This window comes from Taeniopygia guttata, chromosome 13, assembly GCF_048771995.1.
Source record: "Taeniopygia guttata chromosome 13, bTaeGut7.mat, whole genome shotgun sequence".
In the NCBI taxonomy this organism is placed as follows: Eukaryota; Metazoa; Chordata; class Aves; order Passeriformes; family Estrildidae; genus Taeniopygia; species Taeniopygia guttata.
Genome location: NC_133038.1, coordinates 14,743,743 through 14,770,310, shown reverse-complemented (window position 1 = coordinate 14,770,310; position 26,568 = coordinate 14,743,743). Strand labels below are relative to the sequence as shown.

At 47.6% G+C, this 26,568-nt stretch overlaps 1 protein-coding gene across 1 annotated transcript; it reads right to left on the bottom strand.

Annotated features, from left to right (window-relative positions):
• On the bottom strand, positions 1–24,259 carry UBE2D2 (ubiquitin conjugating enzyme E2 D2). The gene is made up of 7 exons (XM_030283779.4): positions 23,866–24,259; positions 15,483–15,546; positions 11,882–11,913; positions 11,713–11,790; positions 11,524–11,629; positions 3,193–3,286; positions 1–1,651 (listed from the first exon to the last, which is right to left on the bottom strand). Exons 1-7 carry the CDS (start codon positions 23,887–23,889, stop codon positions 1,606–1,608), a joined length of 444 nt encoding a protein of 147 aa, XP_030139639.1. The 5' UTR covers positions 23,890–24,259; the 3' UTR covers positions 1–1,605.
• Between the last annotated feature and the right edge of the window lie 2,309 nt (positions 24,260–26,568).

Below are 26,568 nucleotides of genomic sequence, written 5' to 3'. Positions count from 1 at the left end.
TTTAGACCAAAAGCAGTGGACATTTATTCCTCGTTTGTGCAAGAGTGTCAAGATGCATTTGGGAATGGCTGGGACAGACCCTGTGGCTGGAGAGCCAGCGGCTCCAGCCTCTCCTGCCCGATGGCTTGGGTTACAATTCTACTAAGAGGAGATAAACTTGCAGACTCACCTACTGTCACACCAACGATGCTGGCAAATACACTTGTATACAAAGAAAAGTTTCAAACTACATTTTTTCACTAGATTCAAGTGAAGACTTTGTTCCAAAAAAAAAAAAAAAAAAAAAAAAGAAAAAAAGACACATACAAGTACAATTTAAAACTGTATGAACATTTGCAAATGTTTAGTGCAAAGTAATTATGTAAAAGCTACATTTTATGAAAGTTTGTGCTGATGTGTTTGGTAGGTTTTTTTCTTTTTTTTACCCTTTTACATCCATTTTTTTAGTTACATAAGGTTTCACTTACCTACAGTACATATGCATTGTGTTAGGTCCCATGCAAGTGGGAGTAATACCATCAGGCTTTGTAAAATGTCACTCTGATTCGCATTTAGTAAACTGCTTATTTGGTTTAACAGTCAAGTTCCTGGCACACTACACATCCTGATTTCATCTAAGTGCTCCTGTTTGCCTCTTCAGGTGCCTTGTGTGATGCAAACCAAACTGCTTCACGACTTCAGCCCAAAAAGTTTTTTTTAGAGAAATCCACCGTTAGTTTAAGCCTGTAACAAACTGCTCTGAAAATTAAAAGCCTATTCACACAAAGTTATATGTAATGACTGTAGTAATCAGTTTATTACACAGATTAATTAATTCTTGAACGTACAAGCTCCAGGGGAGCAGTTGGGTCTTTAAATACACACAAGTTTTCTGTCATATGGATTTTTTTTTTTACCCTTACATCCAGAAAGACCTAAGCAGTTAAAAAACTTAAGAAAAATAAGAGCTATTAGCTAGGTATTAACTGAGAAACCACATACAAACCAAAAAAAGTATGAAGGGAGGGAGAGAGTTGAAACAAATCAACATCACTTGATGCACTAATAGCTCCAATCCATTTAAATGGTGACCGGTTAAACTTAGACCTTAAACACAGGATGTGGGTACAGATTCTCATTGGTCATAACATTTACCTAAGGTGTAGGTCCTTCAGAATAAAATGAATACAGAAACAGCTTCAAGTTCTTCACCTTGCTTTTCATAACTGTTATGAGTTTAAAAGGATTCCACTTAAAATCCTTCATGGATCGGCAAGAGTGTCCCTAGAAAATCTGAAACCCACCAGAACTCTCCCCATTCCCATTTGATTTCCCAATTTAACTCAGCCAGGAATGCTTTTAGGCTCACAAAGTTATGACTGAAGAACCAGCTTTTCACACACACACTTCTCTGCTAGGAGTCAATGTTGGTACGGGGAAATACAGTATTTCTAGTTTGTTGTTCCAAGTATGTACAACACGCAGCACTGCTGTATCAGGTAAACATGTGCACAGGGGAAGATGAGGCGTGGGCTCATAGAAAGCAGTCAAATGGAAATCAAAAGGACTTTCTCTTTCAGAGTTCCCCTATCTTTATTTGTAGAGGTTATCCAATAATTTCTTTAATTACATCGCATACTTCTGAGTCCATTCTCGAGCTATTCTGTTGTACCTGTATGTATAAAAAGAGGATTTATTTAACATGGCATCTGCACAGTATTTCAGCTCCAGCACTCTAGTCTACACATGGCATGAATTCACAGTACTATCATCAGTTTGTAAAATCTAAGAGCAAAATTAAACATTCAGTAAACAGGGCAAACAAGAAAGCCCACAGTGCTTCATGGAAAAGAAGTACTTTACAACAGGAATATGAGATCTTTGTGACTGGAGACACAAAATGGAGCTAGAACAGGGCTGAGGGGAAAGGATTTTCAGGAAGGCTTTATCTGTGCCTCCCCCAGCCCCATCTGCTGTGTCCCTGGGGAAACTCTTACTGTAAGGTTTCACTTGGTCATTCTAGAAAATAGATTAACATGTTCCCCCATCTCCTGCTTCCCTGCAAAGTTAAGCCCAGTACCTGCCATCAACTTATCTGCTAAACCCCAACAGCCTGACTTCTTCCTCTACATGTGGCTATTTTGATGACTGTCAGGACACAAGATTTGTCCATCAGAATATTTTTATTCTGAAGTCACAATATGATTCAATTCCCAATAAATCTGTAGCCTTTGCACCCAAATACTCTTTACAGCCAGAGGAAGCTCAGGATGCTTGTGTTAACAAAGCAGTTTTGTGATTAACTGCACTGCTGAAAGCTTCTCTCTGGCAACAGAAGGCAAGTTGTTCATGTTCTACAGAATTTGTATGGTAAGACACAGCCTGAAGTTTCCTATAGTTATGTACACCAAGTTGATTTGGTGTTGGAATTTAGTCTGTAGACAAAGTTCTTTAGCTTAAACAATCTGACAATCCACTCAAAACTAACTCTCTCCTTCATATGACTGCTCAGAGACTAACCAAGGAGCAAGTCCTTCTGTTTAAACCCAAAATTTATTTCCCTAGTTTTGTAAAAAATAGGAAGGAATTCTGCACACTTAAAAGTGCAGATAATCACTGTTGATTGTGCCTCCAAATGTGCTGCTGGTCTTGCAGCTCTCAAAACAGCATGCATAAACTTCTCTAGCACCGCTCCTCATGTATGCAGCAGAGGAAGCAAATCTGTGGATTAGTTTGCCTTCCCTGATCAGGTCTGGAAGGGAATAGTGAGGTAGGCAGTGTTTACAACACTAAACTGTTCAAATGCTTGTTAGCATTGAAATCTCTGTGTGCTTGCTGGTGAGTCCTCCTGCCCCACTTCTACACAACTGGTTCTTCCCTTGTGTTGTAGTAGAGTGGAGGTAAAACTGGAGTTTGCTATTTCTCTGCATGACTCCAGACCCAGAGCTGCCATGGAATATTCTCCCGTTGGAGTAACTCGCTCTCCCTCTGCTGGTTAGATGGGATTAAAGCAGCTCAGGCAGTACCACTGTAAAAATCCCAGGGGAAAAAAAAATCTCCAGAAAAAAAAATTTCTAGGAAGACCACAGAGCTGTGATTTGCCTTTTTTCACTCTCACTCTTTTCCAATAAGCAGATCCTCTCAGTTCCCCTTCACTGTGTAAGTGTGGATTCTGCCCTGTCAAATCCCATGGGTTTTGGCTTCCATACTCACTTTTCTCTATCTGTTTTGTAGATCCGTGCAATCTCAGGCACTAAAGGATCATCTGGATTGGGATCACACAACAGAGAACAGATGGACAAAAGTACTGAGGAGAGAAAAGAGACACTGAGTAAGTTCCAGGACACCTGAGGACACCTGCACCACTCAGCCCATGCACTTCCTTCCCCTCCAGCCAGTAGCATCAGCAGCATTTAAGTTTGCCAGGAGCACCAATCCCATGTAATTCAGCTGAGTGATTTTGAACAAGCTCCTTTTACCAGTGAACTACACAACTTTTCACAATCACAGTATCACAGTGAGTAACCTCCTGGATAGGTCTATCCAGCAGCAGCTTAAATCACAAGGCAGAACTGTTCTGCCTGAGCCTGATACCTGAGAGTCCTCTGGAAAACATCCTTGCTTTTGCACCTAAAATTCAACTGTTCCCTAAAGCAGCCACCTCACTGCTGGATGACTTGGAGAAGCATTAATCAAAAGTCAAACAGCAGACAAATCCAGCTGAAATGAAGGAAGCAAGGGCTATTCACAGCTACTTAAGAATCACAGAATGTTTTGGGATGGGAGGGACCTCGAAGTTCATCTTGTTCAAACGCCTGCCAGGGGCAAGGGCACCTTCTACCAGCACAGGTTGCTCCAAGCCACATCCAACCTGGCCCTGGAGATCTGTTTAAAAATAAGCTGGTTTTGCAGTGAATTGAAAGGCTTAATTATTTTCCAAGCATACAGAAAGCTGAGATGGATTTAGTGTAGAACAGTATCCAAAATGACCCATGAATGCCCAGCTCCTTGCACTTCTATCGACCACAGAGTCTAGAATTGGAGAGTTTCACTATAAATACAGGGTGTACATATCCCAGAAGGCACATCCTGCTCGGCAGAGCGACAACCCTCATCCCTACAAGGAGCCAGGACACTGCTGCAAAGCCACAAATAGCACATGGACATTCCTACACTCACTGCAGAGGAGAAGGGAGGAGAAGGCAGGAAGTTATAAGCAAACATATTGGGACAACACTACACCAGGCATGGCAGGGGCATCCTGCCCCACTCCTGAAAATGCCAAACATTCCCTTCTCTCAGCCTGTTTGGATCAAACAGTGCCACTCCATATGTCCCTTCACCAATTGCAGCAAAGCAGTTGTCACAGTGCAGCCTCCAAGCAAGGTGCAGATGACAAGAGTGAGGAGTTTGAAGACACTAAACACGAATCTGCTCCAACTTCCATCACTTGCAGGAGGCAGAGCTATCTATGAAAAATAAAAGAAAACTGCATGCAGCCCATAAAAACAACAAAGGCATTAAGATAGGTTAAAAGAGAGCCACAAAACAGAGATCACAGAATGGCTTGGGTCGGAAGGCCCTTCAAAGTCCATCTCATTCCACTCCCCCTGCCATGGGCAGGGACAATTTCCACTAGGCCAGGCTGCTCCAAGCTCTGTCCAACCCAGCCTTGGACACTTCCAGGGATGGGGCAGCCACAGCTGCATCAGAGTAATGAGTTAAACCAGCACCGTTCAATAAGAGACTCACCAGGCCACCTCCCTCTGCAAACAAGTATTAGTGCAATGAATTCCACAGCAAAGCCTTGACATTTTCTAGTCAAATGACTACAGCATTACTATCAGATAATAAAAAGAGAATTTCCCAAAATTTTGGAACCACAGAATCAGGTTGAATAATTACACAAGGCAGGTAAGTGACACTTCACACCTGAACACCCTGCATGGCCATGGGCAAAGCTTGGCAGAATCCCTTCAAGTCCCTCACTGGCAGGGATGTACCTCAAGTGTGCACTCTTTGAATTTAAGTCTGGATTTTTCTCAGTAATAGCAAAATAAATTTTACTTGCCGTTGACTCAAGGGATTCATCCCTTGAAATAACTCTGTACAGAATTATTTCTCATAACTCTTAGCTGTCACAGCTGTCAAGCCACTAAGCAACTTAAACCACTGTCACTTTTAAGCTCCTTTTCACTCGAAAATTGGTTTTGCTTTGTTTTATTTCACCAACCAGGCAGCCTACTGACCTCCAACCCTTCAACTACACTCCCCATCCATCTCTGCAGACAACAGATAAAATTTACTCTTCTGTGTGCTTCCTGCTGCCATGGACTAACACAGACTCCTCAACACCAAGGAGCTGGGAGAAGCAAACTTATCAAGCAGAAGGGCTGTTAACAAAGTGCTTCTAGAAAATGGGCTCAGCTTCCCCACAGAGCCATGACAGAAATGCATTCTCATCAGGCACAATGATCACTGAACACTTAAGACTGCTTGAGTAACATGCAAAATAAGGCCCAGTGTGTAACACTGCACAACTGAGATCCAGGTACCCTCTGCAAGACCTTCCTTTACCAAGCATGTAACACTGAAATTCACGGGCAATCTCTCCAGGCAGCTCCTCTGTGCAGAAAACCATGCCACTGACAACTTGCCAACAAGACCAGCTCCAGTTCCCCACTGCCCTGCTGTGCCCTTGCACCACCAAGGTCAGCCCACCACCCTTGATGGGCAACTGCAGCTTCCTGGTTCTGCCCCACCTCAGACTGAGCAGATGTGGATGCAAATTCCATAGGTAAAGTTCATGGCAGGTCATTCCTCTGCTATGAAGCAGCTCAGCCATTAGTCAGGACAATCCATGGAGTCAGCTCTCCACATGTCCTTCCAGCACTAGCCAAATGAGCAGTGCAGAACCCAATTTAAAGCCCATCTGGCTACTAGAACATCCAAATTTAGGTGTGTTGAAGTTCCTGGAACTCAGAGGTGAAGACACTCTTAAAAGCAGCTGATCTTCATCTTCCAAAACACAGATTCCAAATCATTCACTTTGTCTGCACAACCTGACTTGAACTAATATCCACCACTCCAGCCATCCCCTTGACACAGAGCACCACTACAGATCCTGCTGTTTAAACCTAGCTGGAATTCCAAACAAACTTGCTCCAGTAAAGCACTCAACCATGGGGCACTTCAGAGTAAGGAAAAGTAGCTGAGGAGCCATGGAATCTCCAGCTGAATTCACAGAAGGGAAATAAATGGCACTTATTTTTCCAAGGTAATGAGCTAGCCAGAAGAAACAGCTGGTGTGTTCTGATCCAACTGCTGTTTGGTGCAGTTACTGCTCTCCAAAAGGAGCCAGTTTAGAATCCATCTAGGAGTAAAGGTCCATCTCTATGCAGACACAGAGACTGCACCAACAAAATGTTTGTTACAGTACCAAGGTGGTGCTGAGATGGCTGCTCTGCATGCCAGGCCCAGGCTGTCAGGAGAGCAGGATGACACTCAGCTCTCCACCCTGGCTGAAGTCACACCAGTGTCAGGACCCCTGATCATGGAAAAGAACAGGCAGTGACACAGAGCAGCTGGATAAAACAGGGAAGCATCAATCCCTGGCCATCATGAGTAGACAGCAAAGGCAGCATCCCACTTCACCTGCTCTGTCCTGGGTGAATGACAAACACTGGGCCAGGGCTTTCCAAGCAGAGTGATTTGTCACCTCCTGGAGCCCAGGCCATGGGCTCTGGCAGACAGTGCTGTGCTTCTGGCCCAGTGCAGTTTCTGAGTGCAAAAGTAACCATTTGTCAGCTCAGGTTTGACTGAGCCTGGTACGCTGGGAGACACCTCTGCCAGCAGACATGGGACATGCCATGCTGCTGAGGAAAGCTTAATTCCATTCTGAAGGGTTTATCCAGCTGTCCTGCTTCTCTCACCAGTGAGGGCTCCTTTCTTCATCATCAGCCCGGCATCCTACACATCAAGGTTCACTGCTACTCCCATCTCTATTCCTCAAAATCAGGAACAAACACCTGACTCCTGTAAGGAGCATTCTCCTACACAATCACTGTTTTTGAGTTTCAGGCCCCAAACCCTTGAAACTTAAGACATTTAGCTGTCAAAGCTTTATCAGTACTGACAGATGTTAAAACTTCCAGCATTCAACACTGGAAACAGCACTGACCAACAGGTTCAAATGCCTGGCTCCTGACTGTGAACGGGAAAGATGCATCCAAAGAAATGAAAGGAACTCTGGCCTCTGCTTGATTTAAATCCTATTTCTTAACCATTTCCAACTCCTCCAGCCATCTTCCCCAGCCTTACAGGAAGTGTACCTTTAAATCTGAGCAGTTTAAACTTCTGCCTTCAAAGCAACTTGCATTCCTGCTAAGTCAGTTCAACAATTTCTGGTGACAAAAGAAGAAAAGTTAAGTGTTGCCCAGTGTATCACAGATGGTTGAAGTTGGATGGGACCTCTGGAGATCATCTTGTCTCAAGGAGAGCCACCTAAGACAGGCTGTCCATGACAATGTCCAGGGGCTTTGGCATATCTCTAAGGTGGGACAGCCCACAGCCTCCCAAGGCAACCTGTGCTGGTGCTCAGCATCCTCACTGTAAAACTACTACATCAAGTGTTTCCTGCTCTTCAGAGAGCCTCCTGTGCTTCAGCTTGTGCCCACTGCCTCCTGTCATGGGGCACCACTGAGAAGAGTCTGGCTCTGTCATCTCCACACCTTCCCTTCAAGTATTTACAGACACTGATAAGATCCCCCTGAACTTCCTCTTCTCCAGGCTGACCAGCCCCAGCTCTCAGCCTGTCCTCAGAGGGGGAGATGCTCCAGTCCCTCCATGGCATTCCTGGCCCCTCACTGGGCTCTCTCTGGTACATCCATGCTTTCCTTGGCTGGGGAGCCACACTGGACACATCCTCCAGGCACAGCTTTGTCAGCACCCAACAGAGGGAAAGGATCAGAGCCCAGGTGACACCACTCCTCCTAGCACAGCCTTCTCTGGAGCAAGGACAGCTCCTGGGAAGCTGCACAAGTGGATCAGTTACAGTTGTGAGAGGTGAAACATAAAAATGGGCACTTCCCTCAGAACCCCAACTCAGCACAGCTGGAGAGATTGACCCATGCTTTGTGACAAAGCCATCCCCAGCTATGTGGGTAAAGCTACAATGGGCAAACTAAAAGCCAAGATGAAAAGAAACCAGATTTTGAAAATGGCACTGTGAATGTCCAATTCAATCCCTCTGTACTATTACTTCCAGCAAGTCTTAGTGAAGTGATTCATGAAGAGCAACACCACAGAAAATCCCCACTGCACCAGGCATGGAAGCCTGGACAGTGGGAGCTGCATTCCTGCATGAATGAGGCTGAGGTTACTCACTGCCCCTCCCAGGCAGGGCCCTCCAGCACATTCACACAGGCTCCACAATTTATTCCTTAAAAAACACGGGGAGGAGTGGGACAAGACAGCAGATCAGTCCAAACTTTACTGCAGAAGTGTTTTAGTTCAGAATTAACTCCTGCACAGCCACTTGCCAAATTCAAGAGAAAGCGTGTCTCCCCCCCAAAAAATGGCTGAGAATAGCTGTAATAATGTTAAAACACTTCATATTCTCCTGTTTCAGGCAACCGGGATTCTTATTTATGCAGTCTTGGAGATAATGTTTTTAATTTAAGCCTACGCATTCTGCTTAAGCCTTGGAGTTCAAATTACCCACCACGGTGTGGTTAAGACTGTATTTTGAGATTATTTATTCTCCAGTATGTATTCTTGAGGGAACACTGAGTTCAGAATTACTAATATAAGCAAGTCAGCTGTTGTACTGAGACAGTCACTGCTATTCTCCCAAGTTTTAACAATTGTAAGAGGGACAGAACAAAACCCCAAAATGCCAATCACCTTTATCATAACCACAATTTTTATTAAATTGCTTACAGAGGGCTGGCTCCAGAGTGTGAGGAGCAAAGACCCCTACCTTTACCACTGAACTGGAATGATTAAGTAGCACTGGTATGATTTTTCTGTCTCTCCAACAAAAAGTGGCACTTCTAACCCAAAGGAGGTCACTGCACACCCCTTCCCCTCTCTCCTTGCAGGTTAAGGAGAAAAACATCTTCATGTACCACACATTAACTGTGAGCATAACAGTGAGCTGCTGATAGTGCTGCCTCCCAGCTGCCTCAGGAGGAAGCTGTGCATGATAAGCTCTTTCCTACAAGGACTGTTTCTACTCTTCCCAGATTTCTCAATCAGCAGGAAGTACATTTTTTCATAGCTGTGCTCTAAGTTATCTGCTTACAGATTGAAAATTCAAACAGCTTGCTCCCAGTAGCATCCAATTTAATGGGTGGCACAATTTAGGAAATACTCTTAGAAATCTACACTACAAATAATAAATTGATGCTTTGGAAGAGGTGTAAGCTTATTGCTAAATGTTTTAAGTGTTATTTTTCATCACAAATTACCTAATCCAACAATTTTTCCTGCTAACAACACATTCATCCTTTCATAAGGCTGATCCATCCCTGAAGTCTGTCACAACACACTCTAATCTGACTGAACACAAGATTTCAACCCCAAAAGATTCAAGTTGCCTTTGTGGACTTTATTTCCATTTGCTCAAGATGGGAATACTTCCCCTAAGTATCAGCTCTCTGCTTCTGAAGTCTGCCTTTTGACAGGGCATCCCTGTGATTCTGAGGAAAGTATTCCTATAGAGGCACACCTAGGAATTTGCTTTGTTGTTTTAATTCCTTCAGTAAATGTAGCTCAAGGGAGCTGGGATGAGGTTTTCTCCCAGGTTAGAGCAGTGTGGATGCTGGGCTGTGTGCAGCAGAGTGTGGGCATTCAGCTGAGCTGTTCAGCAATGAGAAGTGATCAGCACTACAGAGCCCTGTAAACCCAGGGGCCAGAGGGGCACTGGAAGGGGCAGGTGGCACAGAACAGCCACCCGGATCCCATGGCTTATTCCAGCTGAGTCACAAGGATATAGTTTGAAAAGGATATGAAAAAGAGAGTATAAAGTAGAACACAGAGGGAGATTGAGATATTAAAGCATATTGCAAATGTATCTGGGCAGTAAAATTATCACTAGGATGTATTCTCTGAGTGATTAAAGGTGACAGCCACTAATATGCCGTTCACTGCCAACCTGGACCAGCCTCTTAAATTCTTACCCCATCTTCTTCCAGTATTTTCAGCCATGCTGTCTATCACCCCACCACCCATCTGGTCACTTCAGACTCCCTAAAACAATACAGCATTTTCTCCAGTTAAGCAGGAATTAAATCAAGCCAGACCAGCTATCAGGGGCTAATTTGGTGCTTCTAAGAGCAGCCAGTACTGAGTGAGCACTTTAAGGAAACTGCAGCAACCTGACAATCTATCATTTTTATTTCACTGACACCATTTTTCAGTTCTTTCAAGACTTTAAGCCTTATGCCCAAGCAGATTCACATCTGACAAGAGACAAGGAGATGTTTTGCCTTTCCATCTGCTTCTGCAAATGCCTTTAGCTGGACAGAAAAGGTGGGAACTTGTGTGGGAAAGAAGACAGTGATGATGTCCAAGGGATGTGTCAGGATCACCTGTCTGAACCAGAAAGTGCCTGGGAACATCACATGTGGTTGGAGAGAAGGACAGGCAACAGGAGAGCCTCAGAGCAGGGACACTGCGAAGGACAATGTAATCAATGTGACAACTGCAGCATTTGATTACAAGGACAGTGTGAAGCTACAGAACAGAAGGGTCAAGACATGATCATGCACAGGGTAGACTCCAAATATTCCTAAATTGCCATGGCCAGACCTACAAACTTGAACCACAGTTTGTAAATCTACAATTTCAACAGCCAAAACAAAAAATCCAGCCTGTGTCTTCTTTCAAGATGTTTAAAGTTTTCTATTTATATTAAACATGAATACTGCTTTACCAGGCAAAGGCTAAATTCCACTGACCCACAAGCTAACACAGTTCACAGGGACCAAGATGCTATTAGCTAATTATTTTAGATTGCTCAAACTAGGCAAGTTTTAAACCATGTTTCAGTAGTCCACACCATTGGAAATTCTGTTAAAAAATTACCAACATGGAGTTCTGATGCTCCCTTGAAAGATAAATTGTTTTTAATATGACAAAGAATTAGCAACTTCACTGTTTTTTAAAAGCCACAGCTGCTCCCTTACATATTTACTCTGGGCATATCTTGAACATTAAACTCTTCCACTGTCACACACGAGGTTTTATTTTATATCTATTTTCAGCTGAAGTGTTCTGAGGTGAGGTGACAGGAGTATGTACTCAGTGTAGTAAGACTTATCTGATCCACTGACAAAAGCTGAGGAGTCTCCCTATGGCCACAGGGAAGCTGGATGTCCTGCACATCCCATGCTCAGAAATGGGCTGCAAGCTCCATGTAGAGTCACAGGACAAAAGCAGTGACCACAGAAATGGTGGATTCCAGCAGGAATGCAGCAGCTTTTACATCCCAAATCAGTACTTCATTTTAGCAGAGTAAAATGAAATAAGCATTGGAGGTACCTTTTGAAATAGTTAGTGCTGGGGACCACTGTGATCGTAGAATATCGAGACAAATGCTGCCATTACTGTTAATATTTGGATGATAGATTCTTGTTGTAAATGCAACCTGCAGAAGAGGGAAAATTTCAGTGTAGGCTCACAAATATACATCACATGGTAACATATAGATTTATGGCAGAAGCCACTCACCTTAGGTGGTTTGAAGGGATAATCTGTTGGGAAGTGAATTGTCAAGAAAAATACTCCACCTTGATAGGGACTGTCATTCTGTTAATGAAAAAGAATCATTGCAGCTTGAGGAGTTACTACAGGACCACCAGTCATAAAAAGCCATGAACATCAATTCTCTCATACTTACTGGTCCCATTATTGTAGCTTGCCAATGGAACACTGAAAAAGAGAGAGAGATTTACTTCAGTTTGGAGAAGCTCAAGTAATAATCTACTTTCTTCCAGACATAGCAGCACAGAAAAGAGAAGTCTTTTAAAAACAAAGCCTTCTGAAAGGCCACAGGGAAGAGAGCTAAGGAATTAAAGAGAGACAGAGCAAAGCACTCGATACTCTGCAGTCCTCACCCCAGGACTGCTGTGGTACCACACATGTGCCCTGCAAAAAATCCCATTACAATAAAAACCCCCACAGTTCTGGGCAACTTTTCAGGCTCAAAATTGTGAGCCTAAACTTTGTCATTTCTAATGAATCAGCACGCACAACTGCCCCCTTCAAGCCAGCTACAGCAAAGCTCCAGCATGAACCCACAGCTGCTCTCCTACTCAGACCTGTGACACACGGAAGGGAAGGCCAGGCTCTGTGTGAACCACACCTACAGAGGTGACCTAAACCAGTGGTGTCCTCACAACACTTAAGCATCATCTCCACAGAGGCCTCAAGATTTCACTACAACAGCAGAAAGAACTGTCCACAGAGAATGCAGGAATGACAGTCTGCCCCATACTTGGAGCAGGATGTGTCAGAGCACACTTCAGGTTAAATGGACAGAAGTTAATCCTCCTATGTATGCATCTGCCCAAGAGAACTTTCACCTGGTAACACAGAGGGTTTGTGAAGAATGTTGCTGTGCTGGAAAGGAAAACAGCCAAAGCTGATAGTCTGTAAGAGGCACATTGGGTTCCTGTGCCTTTCAGTGCCTGTACAAAGAGCACCAGCCTAGGAAATTATCTGTGAGTTAATGGAAGCTTCCCTCATCATGGATGTCACCTACACAGCACCTTCAGAACTGGGGAGCAGTAGATGATGGCAGCTGTTTCAAGGGAAGTCTTCAAGACAGGAGACATAGTGGAAGTGTCTGTGCCTCACAGGCACCTGGTGTCCACAGCTGTCAGGACTACCTGGTGCAAAAGCAGGAGTGGCACTACCTGATCTCATTTAGCATAAGCAGTTTTTAATTACACATGGTACAGGCATTACAGCTCAGAATGATCTCATACAAGGAAGGAGGAAAAAAGCAGAGTGGGAGTAGCTCTGCAAGGCCAGGGGAGAAGAGTGTTGAGTTGGAACAGGTTTGTTTTAACCTACTCCTACATTTCTACAGGAATGTATAACTTTCTATACACTTCAGCACTGCTGAGTAGCTCAGAAATGATTCAGAAAGATCTTAGCAGCTCATTTTTTCCTTTTAGAAAGGATACCTGAGCTTAGAGTTCTCAGCTCTAACAGAGAAAGAGGATTTCACTACTTAAATAGTCATTCTCTCAGGAGCCTGGCTTTGAGAAACTCTACATCCAATGAAGTAGGAAACCAAGACAACAGTTCACATGTAGCATTCACCCATCTTCAAGGGGTTCAGACAATTTTCCAGGAGCTCCCTGGCACCTGCAGCAGGACAGGGAGAAACATGGAGGAGAGGACAAAGGGGCAGCAGAGATCCCACAGGAGATTGCAGCCAATCCCAACAAAACCAGTAAAAATCTCACAGATCCTGATGAGATTCACGCTAATTGCTCTGCAAAGGCACCACTGAAAAGAGAACCTCACATAACCAACTATTTCCTTAAACTCAACTAAACCCCAGAAATAAAAACATATCCACAGGCAATCTCAACTTTTTGAAAGCTAGAAGGAAGGTTTGTGTTTCCTCCCACTCAATGCCCACCCCAGCCTTGGATGCTTGTTTAACCTAAGCTTTTAATCCTAGTAACATCCAGGACAAGTCTGGTGAATGCAGAGATGGATTTGTCATGCAGAGCTTATTCCAATTGATTATTTCCTTTGCAATCAGCCAAACAGAGGTATTTACAAAGGCAGGGGGGTGCTGGCTTTCAGTAGGTAAGCACAGATACATGTTTGGAAAAGGCTAAGCCTGGAAGCATACCAACATCATCCAGTCCCCAGCACATTTCCAAAACACAGGCCAGAGGTGGGTAAAAGAAAGCTAAAACTACATTGCCAAGAAAATCCCATTCCTACAGGTCAGAAGGCAGGAACAGCCCTTTACTTTCTGAGGTTCATGAAGCCCAGGGATGAGAAGCTTATAGCTGGGGACAGTTTGTAGCAGCTGGAACAGCCACAGGACAGCACTTTGCAAGCACAGCATGTCCTGAACTCTGGGAAATGTCGCTCTGACAAGGCAGCTGCAGCAGACCCGGAGCACAGGGACCTGGGAGAAGGCACCTTTCTGTTGCTGCCACTGCTATCCACTTACACACATCCAAATTGTGGCTCTCAAGAACAAAAGTCTTTCATTAGAGGTCTTTCAGAAAGGTGGCACCAGGAGAACTGAATAGTACTTTAAAGCTTTCTATATCAGTAGTAACTTTCCATTCTCAGCCCTTACCAACTCCTGTTACCACCTCCTCTGCCAGACAATCGTCATCACCTTTGATAAGGCTTTGGAAAACACAAAGTAGTTTATCATGGCACAAATCACACTTGCTAATTTAAGAGAATAAAAGACTCTGCCTGGCTCTCCCTCTTAGTAATTTCTTGTCTATGCAACTACAAACCTCTTTGAAATACTATTTGGAAAGCAGAACTAGGTTGCGAAGTAATTACTGCTAAACACCCTCAAAACCAAGCTGGGCTTCCACTCATTTGAAAGAGCTGCTAAACAGGAACATTCCTACTAACTTCAGTATTTTCACCCTCAGGTTTCAAGTGATTTTTTTTTAATGCAGCCCTACATTTCTACAGGAAATGTGTAACTTTCTGTACACTTCAGCACTGCTGAGTAGCTCAGCAGTGAAATTACTCAGAAAGTGATCTTGGCAGCATTTTTCATTTTAGAAAGTATACCTGAGCTTAGAGCTCTCAGCACAGAGAAGGAGGGTTTCCCTGCTTCACTCTCCCCTCTCTCAGGAGCCTGGATGCTTTGCTGACATAACTTGTCAGACCACACTGCACAGCAAATTCAGTGTGTGCTGTCTGGGGGCATTGCAGTCACAGCTGCCAAGGGTTCTCAAGGAGCCTTTTCCACTCTCAGAGCTGCTACAGGAAAGAGTGTGAGCACAGAAGAGAGCAACAAGTCCCAGTCACTCCCCAGGTAAACAGACTGGAACAGGAAGGCCAAGAAGACTGTCTGAGGCTGTCCCTTACACAGGACTTGGCAGGGCATGCTGATTTGAGCAGTTTTCAGACACCATGTATAGTTTAGATATCTCAGTTCAGAAGGCTGTGGGCAGCTGCTTGCTGGTTTGACCACAGATCTACTGAGGTTTTCCAACACCATCCCCCACGAGAATTCCAGAACAGTTAATTTAAAAGGCCTAATTTAAGATGTGCATCGAGTTGCCCAATCAATAGAGTGGGAATAACACCACTGGCACACAGGAATGTGTAAGAGATACAGAAGAGCAGCAAATTTAAGATCAGGAGGTGGAGTATTATCTAGTACTCTAAAAGAAACAGAAGGATTCTACTTGCTGAGGAACTGGACATCTCATTTCAGAAGGAAAAGGAAAAACGTGGGAGAGGGCAGGTGCTTGCTGAGAGCAGATACTTACTGTCATCACCAACAGGCCCTGCTGAACACTGTGCTGGAGGGTCACGTGCCAGGTCGTTCAACTCCTAAAAAACAGGAAGAGTTTGTTTCACTTGATTTCAAAAAGAACCATATCATTGCTTAAAGGCTGCTAGAGGCACTCTGGCAGTGCCACAGAACTGGAAAACAGGACTCAGGAAAGTAAAGTTTCATCTTAAACGCAGGAGACACACTTGTGGCACAGGCCTCAGTGACCTGTCCAGGCTCCAGAGCCCTGAGTCACAGCAATCCTCTCATCAGGGGCTGTCAGGACTGCCTGCACTGGTCCCAAGCCTCACCAAGGTACTGAATCTTTCACCAGCCCTGGGTCACAGAGAGATAAGATGGCCTCAATCCAACAGCTCTCAGAATCTGCCTTATTTTATTCCCTCAGTTGTAACAGTTCCAGTGCTGCTACAGTGATCCAGTTTATCAGCTCCACAGCCAGCCTGCAGCACACACAGCCCCCATAACCTGGGGCTGTTTCACCTCCACACGTACACATCAGTGACCATGGGTGGAATGGAATATAACACAAGGCCTTCCATGCCCACACACATCACTGAAATCCCCCACTTTTTCAGTCGCTGCGTCAGTCAAATTCTCCTCTGAAGAAATCCTATTATGAGTCTGAACAGGGTGAGTAACTCACAGTACACCTGAACTATACTATTTCGCTTCAATTTGAAGCAAAATTTCAGCACAGTTCAGAGAGTTACTGTTCCCAGAAATTCACATCAGCCATTTGTTTAGGAAGTGGATGTTTGGTGGGAAGTGCAAACAGAATAAAACTTTAAAGTCAAACTTTACCTGTTCCATTTCTGGTTCAGTCACTGACCTGCTTTGCATGATAGGCCTGAACATATTACCATTTTCCTCTGTGAACTCAGTCTAGAAAGCTGAACACACACCAGATAAGGATTACAGCTATTATCTAATGCTCAGGAAACACTCCTATGCTGTCCCTGCTCCATTGTTGTGTTCAGCTTTTCACCTCCCAGAACAGTCCAAACTGGAATCTCCATACCAGGCTTTTGGAAGACAAAACATGTAAGTACAATGATTAAGACAAGCTGATTGCAGGAATGGAAGAAAATTTGCCATTTAATGGCCTTTTGTTATTTACAGGCAGTGATTAAGCTTTTGAACAGATGATCTCTGGGAGTTCCAGCTTCTACTTCCCAGGAACTGGGAGGCCACCACTAACCAAACCCACAAGACACAAATGCTGCCTCACATGAAAACACATACATCTCTGGATTTCCCCCTCCACATGCTGTGCCCCAGAAAACTTCACAGGCCCTGACACATACACAAGTTTGTGTTCTGCCCTCAGCAGCTTCCAGCTTCTACAGAGCCCTGCTGGAAGCCTCCTTGACTTGACACCAGACTATGGAAGCTTTTCTAGTGCTCCTGCTGGGTTTTTTCCACTTGCTGTTCAGCATGGACATGAACAGGAACAGACACTGAGCACGCAGCACCTGCTGAAGAGCCTTCTCCCTCCTGGAGGTGGAGAGAGCATCACCAAGTGTCTTCCCAAGGCCCAAAGCCCTCTGCAGTGCTTCAGCACCCTGAACCACCAGGGCAACACGGGAACGTGCAGAAACCTACACCCACCTTCCTCAGGGACAGTCTAGTCATGGCTACAAAGAATCAACTGAGTCTACACACAACAGGCATGAAAATTTTAAAACAGCAATGCATCTACTCTTTCTAAAGGTGTATGGAATACAGTCCACTCCCAAACAGTCTTGGACTGTGATTTTCTGGAAAAAACTATTTAATGCTATTGTATTCAAAACCCCAAACACACAACTAAAAATAAAAAATACTCCTTACCACTTCTCATCCCATTTTATGCATCAATACTATACCTCCGCAAGACTCAGAAAGTACAACTGTAAGAACTCCTATTTTCCATGCATGACCACAACCCACCATGGACGATATTTATGAACACATAACATGCACCTTCCCTGCTATAAAAGGGAAATAGTTATAAACATGAGCTTGGGCACACATTCTACCAGTTAGTAGAACACACAGCTCCAGAGCTGCCCTGACACTCACCCTACATCCTGCTGCCCAAACGCACCAACCACTTCAAACTGCACATAACAGAGGGACTACAAGGTAAGTCCCCAAGAGACACAGAGGCAGCAGTGAAGTTCAAGACCTTCTCATCAAAATACTATTTCATTCTCTACATATTCAGTTCCAGGGAGATTTCTGAGTTTTCTGAAGCCCTGGGTATTATCTCAGTAGAAAGAGATGACTTACAACAATCACTTGTACCACTTGTCTCAGTGACAAGGTGGCAATTCAGGTTCTGCTCCATAAATTCACAGCGTGAAACATCACAGATTAAAAGGTCTGTGTAAAAGCCAATGTGTAAATTCCTTGGCCTTACAAAAGCATTGCACCAACTCTCAATTCAAGCCCCTGTAGCACAAACTTCACAAATTTTGTAGAACAGTTCTGCTCCTCCCCTTCACCTCTCAAGACTCCTCTGGAGTGCAGGCACCAGCTGCTGCTGCCTACAGGAGAGGCAAACACATCCCTGGATTTCCTGGCAGGGCACAGCCCTTTAACGTGGTGCTCCATTCTCTTCCAGCTGCTCTAAGACTCCCAGTACACCTGCAGAGCCAAGTTTAGTAACAGGAAAGGAGCAGCTCAGGACTGGTAGCACAGAGAGGAGCACCCACAGCTGCTGCACAGAGCCAGGCACCTGTCCCAGAGGCTGCTGTGCCTGTTGCAGGCTCCTGTGCAGCTCCCGAGGTATCACGAGCACGACACCAGACCCAGAGAGGTCTTGGCTTCCAGCTGTTGCTGAGGGACTCTGAGAACCAGCTGCTTTGTGTAACTCAGAATAAATGACTCTGGAGTTCCCATAAAACTGGAACTCACAACACGTGGAGGATGCAGTTACAGTTTGGTATCATCTACAACCCGAATGTATTGGATCCCCTTGCAAGGCCCAGTGTTTTTCCCTGTGATCCAGGAAGTCTTGCTGGTCCATAATCAAAACTGACCTTGACCACTGATATTAAACCAAAACCTGAAAAAAGCCATAGCAGTTTCCACTCCAGACAGTTTTTGATCCTTAAGCACATGCAGGTTTTGCTTCAGGAATTTACAAGCAGCCTTTAGATCAAGTTCCAGTTTGAGTTACTCAGCTCCCAGGGCTGCCTCACCCTGAGCTGGCTTTCCAGCTGAAGGCATCTTACAGAATTTAAAGTTTCTGCATCTCCCCTAAGCAAAATTTCCCTGGGGCTGGGCCCACTGCTGTGGATCCTACCATTAACCTGACCCATCTCACAACTCTTAATGAGTCCCTTAGCAAAAATGAGAAGTGGAAGAACACAAAGCAAGGTACAAGGTGTCCTGCCTAAAGGCCAAGCTGCATTAAATCCACAAAGGAGACAGCCAAAAAGCTATAAAAATCTCACAAGAAACTGACATTTAGGCTCCAAAACCCAATTTAATCCTGCTCTTAAATTCCCAACAAACCAATCCCTATTCAGGGGTTCCAGGAAAGCATTTTAAGGAAGATGGAACATGCTTATACCACATATCCCCCAACTGTGCTTCCCAAGTCATGAAAGGCATCAGCTGCCAGGAAGGCCTCAAGGCTCACAGATAAACCAGTGCCACCAGCCTTGCTCAGCCCCACACCACCCTCATCCCAACCCTCCTCCTCTTCTATTTCCCAGGAGCTGGTACAGTGCCTTTAAAACATACCTCACGGCAGGCACCCACAAAGTGCACAAGAAGCTTTCAAAAAGCAATTTTACTAAGCCTTGGTACACAGCAGAGCTCCTCAAATGCAGTCCAACACACTGTATGTATTCCTCTGGATTATCCAAAGTCCTCTTAGCTTGAACTCCATGGGCTTTCCACTCTGCTCCAGTCTGAGCTGCTTTCACATTGTACTTTACCGAGAGACCACATTAGCTTGATTATAAACATAATTTCTGCCTCAGGTTGCTGCTGTAAGTGAAACAAGCTTTTCATTTGCCTTTAGCAAGTTTATTTGCCTGAAGCCCCTGAACCCTTCAGCAACAGGCAGTGTAGGGAGATGTTACAAAATCCTGACTTACATAACCAATAAGGAACTCCCAGCCACTTTAGCTATGAATTGATCCCAGCTCCCAACAGAGTAAAGCCAAGCAAAGGGGGAATGAGGGCAAAGTCGAATTGATCACACCCTGCCTCACCTCAGGACCACAGCACACAGGAGCTGCCAGCTCCCTGTGCAGGGCCAGCAGGGCAGGAGGGTGGGAAGAGCCCAGGCACCTTCCCTGGGCAAGCAGCACCTCCCTGCCAGCTGCCAGAGCCTGTATACAGAGGCACTTCCCTCAGCTCTGCTCTCCAGCTGCCCAGCAGCACTGCGCAGGAGGCAGTGTCACACCCGTGCACCAAGGTCAGACCAACAATTCCCAACCGTGACCACAGGTGCTCTCCCACCCACAGGACTGTCATTCCAGAGTATCTGCCACTACAATTAACAGAAGCATTTTGATCCCTTCGACAAAAACTGCTTTTGCAATGCTTGAAGCTGCTCAGATCCCCCAACTCTGATTCCTCACAAGACCCTGCAAAAGTCAGAAGGCAAGTGAGCAGCATGAGAAGGCATGAAACACAGCAATAGCCAAAGTACATGTTATAAACAAGCTCTGATGTAACTGTCACCTTTCCTTTTTATTTTTTTTTCCCAAAGCCTGAACAGGAAGAAGACCAAAGCAATGTATAACTTCCTCCTGGTGTAGAATCCGAGTATCAAAACACCTCTCTAGCTGACAGAAGCTGCAGCAGCATTCTCTGTACACAAGCTCTCCAGCACAGATGGGCTGCTCTGGCAGCTCCACGCATGCAGCGAGAGGCCCAGCGGAAGAACCCAGTTGCTCCCACTGGCTGCTGTACAGACCTGGCAGCACAGAAATAACACCAGCTCTGCTCAGCACAGGTAGCACAAAGACAACTCTGACCACCAAGGCTGGTCTGCACCCTTGTCCTCACACATCCCACCCACAGGCACTGCTCCTTTGGGCAGAAGTGATGCCTAAGCATCTCTGGACTGCAGGACTACAGCAAGTACTACTCCCCCTCTTCCACAGTTACACAGGAACAGCACTATGGAATTCAGTTTAGTTACCTGGTTTTTGTGCTTATACATTATAAGCAGTAGTAATCCCCAATTCCTCTGCTACAGAAAGTGTTTTACTTGAGCAGGACTCGAGCACAGCTGCTGCTTTCCCTTCCCCCTCACCCGCCGATCACACAGGGGAACCCGTGAAAGACAATGAGCTAACCTTTTCCTTGCTTTCCCATTCAAAGAACTCCAAACGGTGCCCTAGTTATCCAGTTATAGGTATTGCATTCCCTACAGATAAGCAACACAGATGGGGATGTGGCTGAATCCAAAGGGTTTCAGTTTAAACCTTAAAATGGAAGGCCCATCCTGCCTTTGGATTGCTTCACACTGCTTTTTTTATAAAATACATCTAGAATAAAATAGACCATTTTTGCATATATATATATATAAATGCCAATTCAATTACTATACCTCAGTGTACCCCCAAGGACTCTGCCTGGCAGTATACACTTCTCACAAGAAAAGATTTCAAGTTTCAGACCCATGACCCAATAAAAGCACCTAAACAAGAATTTGGAGCCGCACTGCCCGAAATACTGTGGTGAGTAACACAGGCAGCAATCTGAGAGCAGGTCTCACCCAGCCTGAGCTCTTTTGGAGCATCTGCTTAGAGAACAGCTGCTGCTGTGTGCACACATGTTACCCCAGCTCGAGCCTCTGCACAATCCCTGCAGCAACTGTGCCACCAGTGACAGAGCGGGACATGGACCCTGCAGGTTCCTGTGCTGCCTCACACACCACCAACACCACTGCTCGTTCTGCCCCTCTCCCAGCCCAGCTGAGTTCAACACACAAGAGGCTATTTCAGGTAACACTGCATCAAACCTTCACTCTTGGGATTTTCTCCTTTCCAAGTTCTCAGCACTGTGTTATCCGAGGATACAAAAATTTTGACAAAAACCTCATAGAAAGCCTTTGTGGTTCAGTAAAAACTCCAACTGCCAAGAGCAAAAGCCAGTGGCCAGACTGAGCTGTGCACACTGATATACCATGACTGATAACACCCTTAAAAAAAAGCCAAAGCAGCAGTTTTCTCTGCCATCATGTCTCTGTGCTCAAGTCCACTGGGATTATTCCCACTCAATCCACATTCTGTAGGCTCCTGCTCCTGCCACAAGCTGCAGCAGCAAAGGTCAGAAACTGGCTGTCCCCTCGTTATCCTGACCGGGACAGCCACTACACACTCCCAGAGACCACAACAACCCTGAGATGATGATAGGAGAGCTCTCCACGGGGTTTAAAATAGCCAGAGCGTAAACAGCCAGCCATGATTACTGAAGCAGTTACACTGAGACACCCACAGCAACTCTGAGTGCTCCTTCCAGCCTGGAGCTTCACGCCCATCCAACTTCCAAAGCATCTGGGCTGCTACAACAGGCAGATTTATTTCCCTCCCCATACGCTGTTTTGTGGAAATGCTGCCTCCAGCCCCATCGTCTCCCTCTCCTCCACAGCCACGGCACTCACTCCACTGAAACTCTCTTTGCAGAGCTCACACAAAACTGCTTTGATGATGCTCTTGCTAGTTCCCAAGGCTTTGAAGAGTCTCATACCCCTACACAGTCCCCATTATCTCTCAGGGTTCTTTACTCTTGAAAAGCAACATGAAGAGTCAGTCCACAAGCACCCAAGGTTAACAAAGACTCCACACATCCTGCATTTCTCCTGTCACAAACCAGCCTGGAAATGCAAGTGCTCTCAGAATGTTGACTCCTAACCCTCAGCATGCACTAAACTACAGCCAAGCAGCCTTCCTGAGTTACCTGACAAAGGATTCACCCTCCCCAGGACAGCCCTGCACTGCTGTAGGTGCCCAGCCCCTCACAGCCACATTTACCCTATTCAGCATCCAGTGCTGTGCCTCCCAAGCCTATCAACCCACTGCTGAGGAGTTAAGAGCTCTTCCAAAGCACCTGTGAGCCCACAAACACTGGGGAACAGTCCCCACAATGCCTTGAAGGCCACTAAAGTAAGGGACAGAACACTGCAGAGAAGCAAGACTCAGCTGGAACACAACTTCCTTATGTAACTCACTACTGGATCCACAGCTGGAAAATCCAACAGTCTAAAATCATACTCCAAACACCTCCCTTCCCAGGGCTACCTATTTCATAAGCATAAGGAAGGCTTCAAGCTCTCTTCCATTTTCTTCTCCACCTGAGCTTTAACCTGATCAGTAGGACACACGAAGCTTCACAAAGCCTCCAAGGCAACCTACAACCAAAGCAGAGACGTTAACACAGACCCCGACACTACAGACAAAACCAAACAGGGCCAGAGAGTGGCCTATGAGGTAGTGGGTTTACAGCTGTTCTAGATAAAAAATAATTTACATAGCCATCAAGAGAAACACTATGGAAGGGCTGTTTCCTACAGCTGAACCTTGTACAGATTCCAAACTGACAGCTACACATTTTGCAGGGAAAAGGATACAAACTCCCTGCCTGAGTCACCAAGGTAATACAAGTGGACTGCAATTACCGTCGAGAGTATTTTTCCTGGTAGAAGACACTGATGAGCAAGCAAACACTAGCCTAAGACGCCAATGGACTGGGAAGCAGTGTTTTTCCAAAAAGCCAGGCCATAGAGCCCGGCGCAGCTCCCGCTCCAGGAGAAGGCAAGCTCTAGCTTCCCCTACGAGGCTGCGGGATGACTCAGGCTGTACAACAGCGCTGGCTCCATTAGAAGAGCAAACCACACTACTGTGTGACAGGTTTACTGCGCCCCGCCGCCCCACACCGCGATCCTGGTCGCTGCCGGAGGAGGCAGAGGAGCCCTGACCCGGGGCTCCGAGCCGAGCCACGCCGGAACTCGCAGCGCGGGCCACGCCGCGCTCCTCGGGGCGCCTTCCTGCGGCCGGGCCGGGCCCCGCGGGGCCGCAGCAGCTGCCGGGGCCGCCGCCGCCGCCTCGGGCCCGGCCCCGCCGCCGGCGCCCCCTCGCGGCCCCGGCCCGGGGGCCACGTTGCTCCGGAGGGGCCCGGCCGCGGTGCAGCCCCGCGGGCAGGCCCGGCCCGGCCCCCCTCGAACAAAGCGGCCGCGGCCCCCGGGAGCGGCTCCTGCGCTGCCGCCCGGCCCGAGCCCCGCGGGGGGAACCCGGCCCGGCCCGGCCTGCCCGCCCCCCCACCGCAGGCCCGGGGCCGGGCCGGGTTATGTAAGGCGAGCGGGCCGGGGGGAGCGGGGCCGTGCGGGGCCGGGCCGGTTCGGCCCTTACCTTGTGGATTCTCTTCAGCGCCATTGTGTGCGCGAGGCGGCGGCAGGAGGGGCGCGGGCGGAGGGAGGGGGCGGCCCGCGGGACTATTTGCGAGGGGGGGGGGGAGGAGGAGGAGCGCGGAGGTGGCGGCTGCGCGGGGAGGGGACGGGGAGGGACGAAGCGAGCGGAGGGGCGGGAGGGGACCGGGGCCCCCCGGGGCGGCGGGGCCGGGGCCTGGCCGGTGTCGGGCGGTGGCGGCCGCGGGCTCGCGCTGCCGCAGCTCCTCCGTTCCCTCCGCCGCTGCCGCTTTATGCGCTGCCTCCGCCTCGCCCCGCAGCGGATCACTCCGCCCCGCCGCCGCTGCCCCCGGGCACCGCTCCGGTTCCCGGGGCGGAGACGCCGCCGTGGCGGGGAGGCGAGGGAGAGGCCAGGACCGGAGAGGCGGGAGGAGGAGGAGGAGCGGGAGAGGGAGGAGAGGGCGGGGAGCCGCGGGGACTATTTGTCGTGCCGGCCGCCGTGCAGAACTCTCCAGAAGGGGGAGGGGGAGCGCGCGGAAGGATACGGCGGCGGCGTGACAGATAGCGCGAGAGCGCGCGCGCGCGAGGGCGGCCTCCGCGGCGCGTGACGCCACCGCGCGTTCTCTCGCGAGAAGTCGGGACGGGAACAAGTCCCGGCCGAGCCGGGCCCGGGGCCGCGGGACAGAGCGGGACAGAGCGGGACAGAACGGGACCGAGGGGACAGAACGGGACCGAGGGGACAGAACGGGACAGAGGGGACAGAGCGGGGCTGAGCGGGACAGAACGGGACCGAGGGGACAGAACGGGACAGAGGGGACAGAGCGGGACAGAACGGGACAGAGCGGGACAGAACGGGACTGAGGGGACAGAGCGGGACCGAGGGGACAGAGCGGGGCTGAGGGGACAGAGCGGGACAGAACGGGGCTGAGGGGACAGAGCGGGACAGAACGGGACCGGGGGGACAGAACGGGGCTGAGGGGACAGAGCGGGACCGAGGGGACAGAGCGGGACAGAACGGGACTGAGGGGACAGAGCGGGACCGAGGGGACAGAGCGGGGCTGAGGGGACAGAGCGGGGCTGAGGGGACAGAACGGGACCGAGGGGACAGAACAGGACAGAACGGGACCGAGGGGACAGAGCGGGGCTGAGGGGAAAGAACGGGACAGAGCGGGACAGAGCGGGACCGGGGGGACACAGCGGGGCTGAGGGGACGGAACGGGACCGAGGGGACGGAACGGGACCGAGGGGACAGAGCGGGACCGAGGGGACAGAACGGGACCGGCCTGAGGGGACCGGCCCGGCCCGAGGCCCCGGCCCCGTGTGCAGCTGCTGCTCTCCCGCCCCCCGAGGCCCCGTCCCGGGCAGCCGGGAGCGCTGGGGCCGGGCAGAGCTGGGGTGACCGGGGTGGCTGGCTTGTCCTGATCCCGCCGGTGGGCCTTTGGTGGCCTGGGAAGCACAAGTCGCGTTAAATGGCACTGAAAGCACCGCTGGTGACACACTGTCCCTGCTCCTTCCTGTGCCCAGGAGGGGTTCAGGGTCCCTGGTGCTGCCTCTGGGCCACGGTGGGCTGTTCTCATTCTAACTTCTGCAAGACTTGAGTATTTCTGGAGGCTGTAGCACAGGATGTATTTTTAATTAATTTCTTCTCCCTCCGCATTTGTTATGGAGAAAATAAACGAAAAATTCATAAAAATTACTCTCTGGGTGGGTTTTTTGGTTTTTTTTTTTTTTTTTTTTTTTTTTTTGTGGTGTTTTTTCCAACTATTTTGGTTTATTTTGTGACTTCCTGCTCTTTTCTTGCTTTCGTTTTGGGCATGCCTTGATTGCCAAATTCCAGACAGCCCTGCACAGCTCCTTGATCCAATGACAAGGCAACACGCCCTTCATCCTGGCACAGCGCTGGAAAGGCTCAAACATTAATCCCAAGCAGTCCTGGCTTGGAGTAAAACTGCTTTTCTTCCAGCATTTTCTGCTTTCCATTTGTATGGCCCAGCCCATGCCTGATCCCCGTGGCTGGAAGTGACATCACAGATTCCTTTTCTGGGAGATGCTCCTGTGCCCCTGAGGGCAGCTGGGGCCCTGTTCTAGGGCACAACAGGCTTCCCACCCTTTGGGAATATCTCTGGAAGCTTTTCCTGTTCCTGAGCCAGTTTTCCAAGTACCCTCAAGTCACAGCTCTAAGGACTTCAGTCAGCCAAGGTGAAAGTAACCTTTTCCTAGCACTCACAGGAGAAGTGTTGGATTTTGTCCCCAGGAAAAGAGAGAAAAGTTGTGGTTCTAGTACCAGGGATAATGACGATCTGCTCTGCTCCACAGGGTCAAGTTGCAGTGCTGTATTAGGGGAAAAAACTCTTGAAGGGTTTAGGGAAAGACAAATGGATTTAAAGAAATAGAAATTTCCCAGCCAAGCTGGTTAAATCTAGTTATTTCAGGCTTTCATAACTTATGAGGCCTTTTTTAGAAGGTGCAAAAAAGTCACTCTGAAGGAGGAAAGGCACAACTGGAAAAGGAGAAACCCTCAGTGTTGGGCAAGATTCAAAGAGAAGTGAAAACTCACAGAAAAAAGAACCAGGAGCAGCTCCTGCCCAGCAGTACCACCCCAGTCATGGAATCGTGGAATGGTTTGGGTTGGAAGGGACTGGAAAATCACCATATTCCAATACCAGACTGTGACAGCTCCAAAATGAGTAAAAATTGTTTTTCCACC

Bases quoted from the DNA above. Each gene is read 5' to 3' on its own strand.
- UBE2D2 (XM_030283779.4), bottom strand. From the start codon at position 23,889: ATGGCGCTGAAGAGAATCCACAAG. The intron at 11,791-11,881 runs GTAAGTATGAGA...TTTCATTAACAG, and splicing joins AAGCTACAATAATGGGACCA to AATGACAGTCCCTATCAAGG. The intron at 1,652-3,192 runs GTGAGTATGGAA...TTATACATACAG, and splicing joins TACAAAACAGATAGAGAAAA to GTACAACAGAATAGCTCGAG.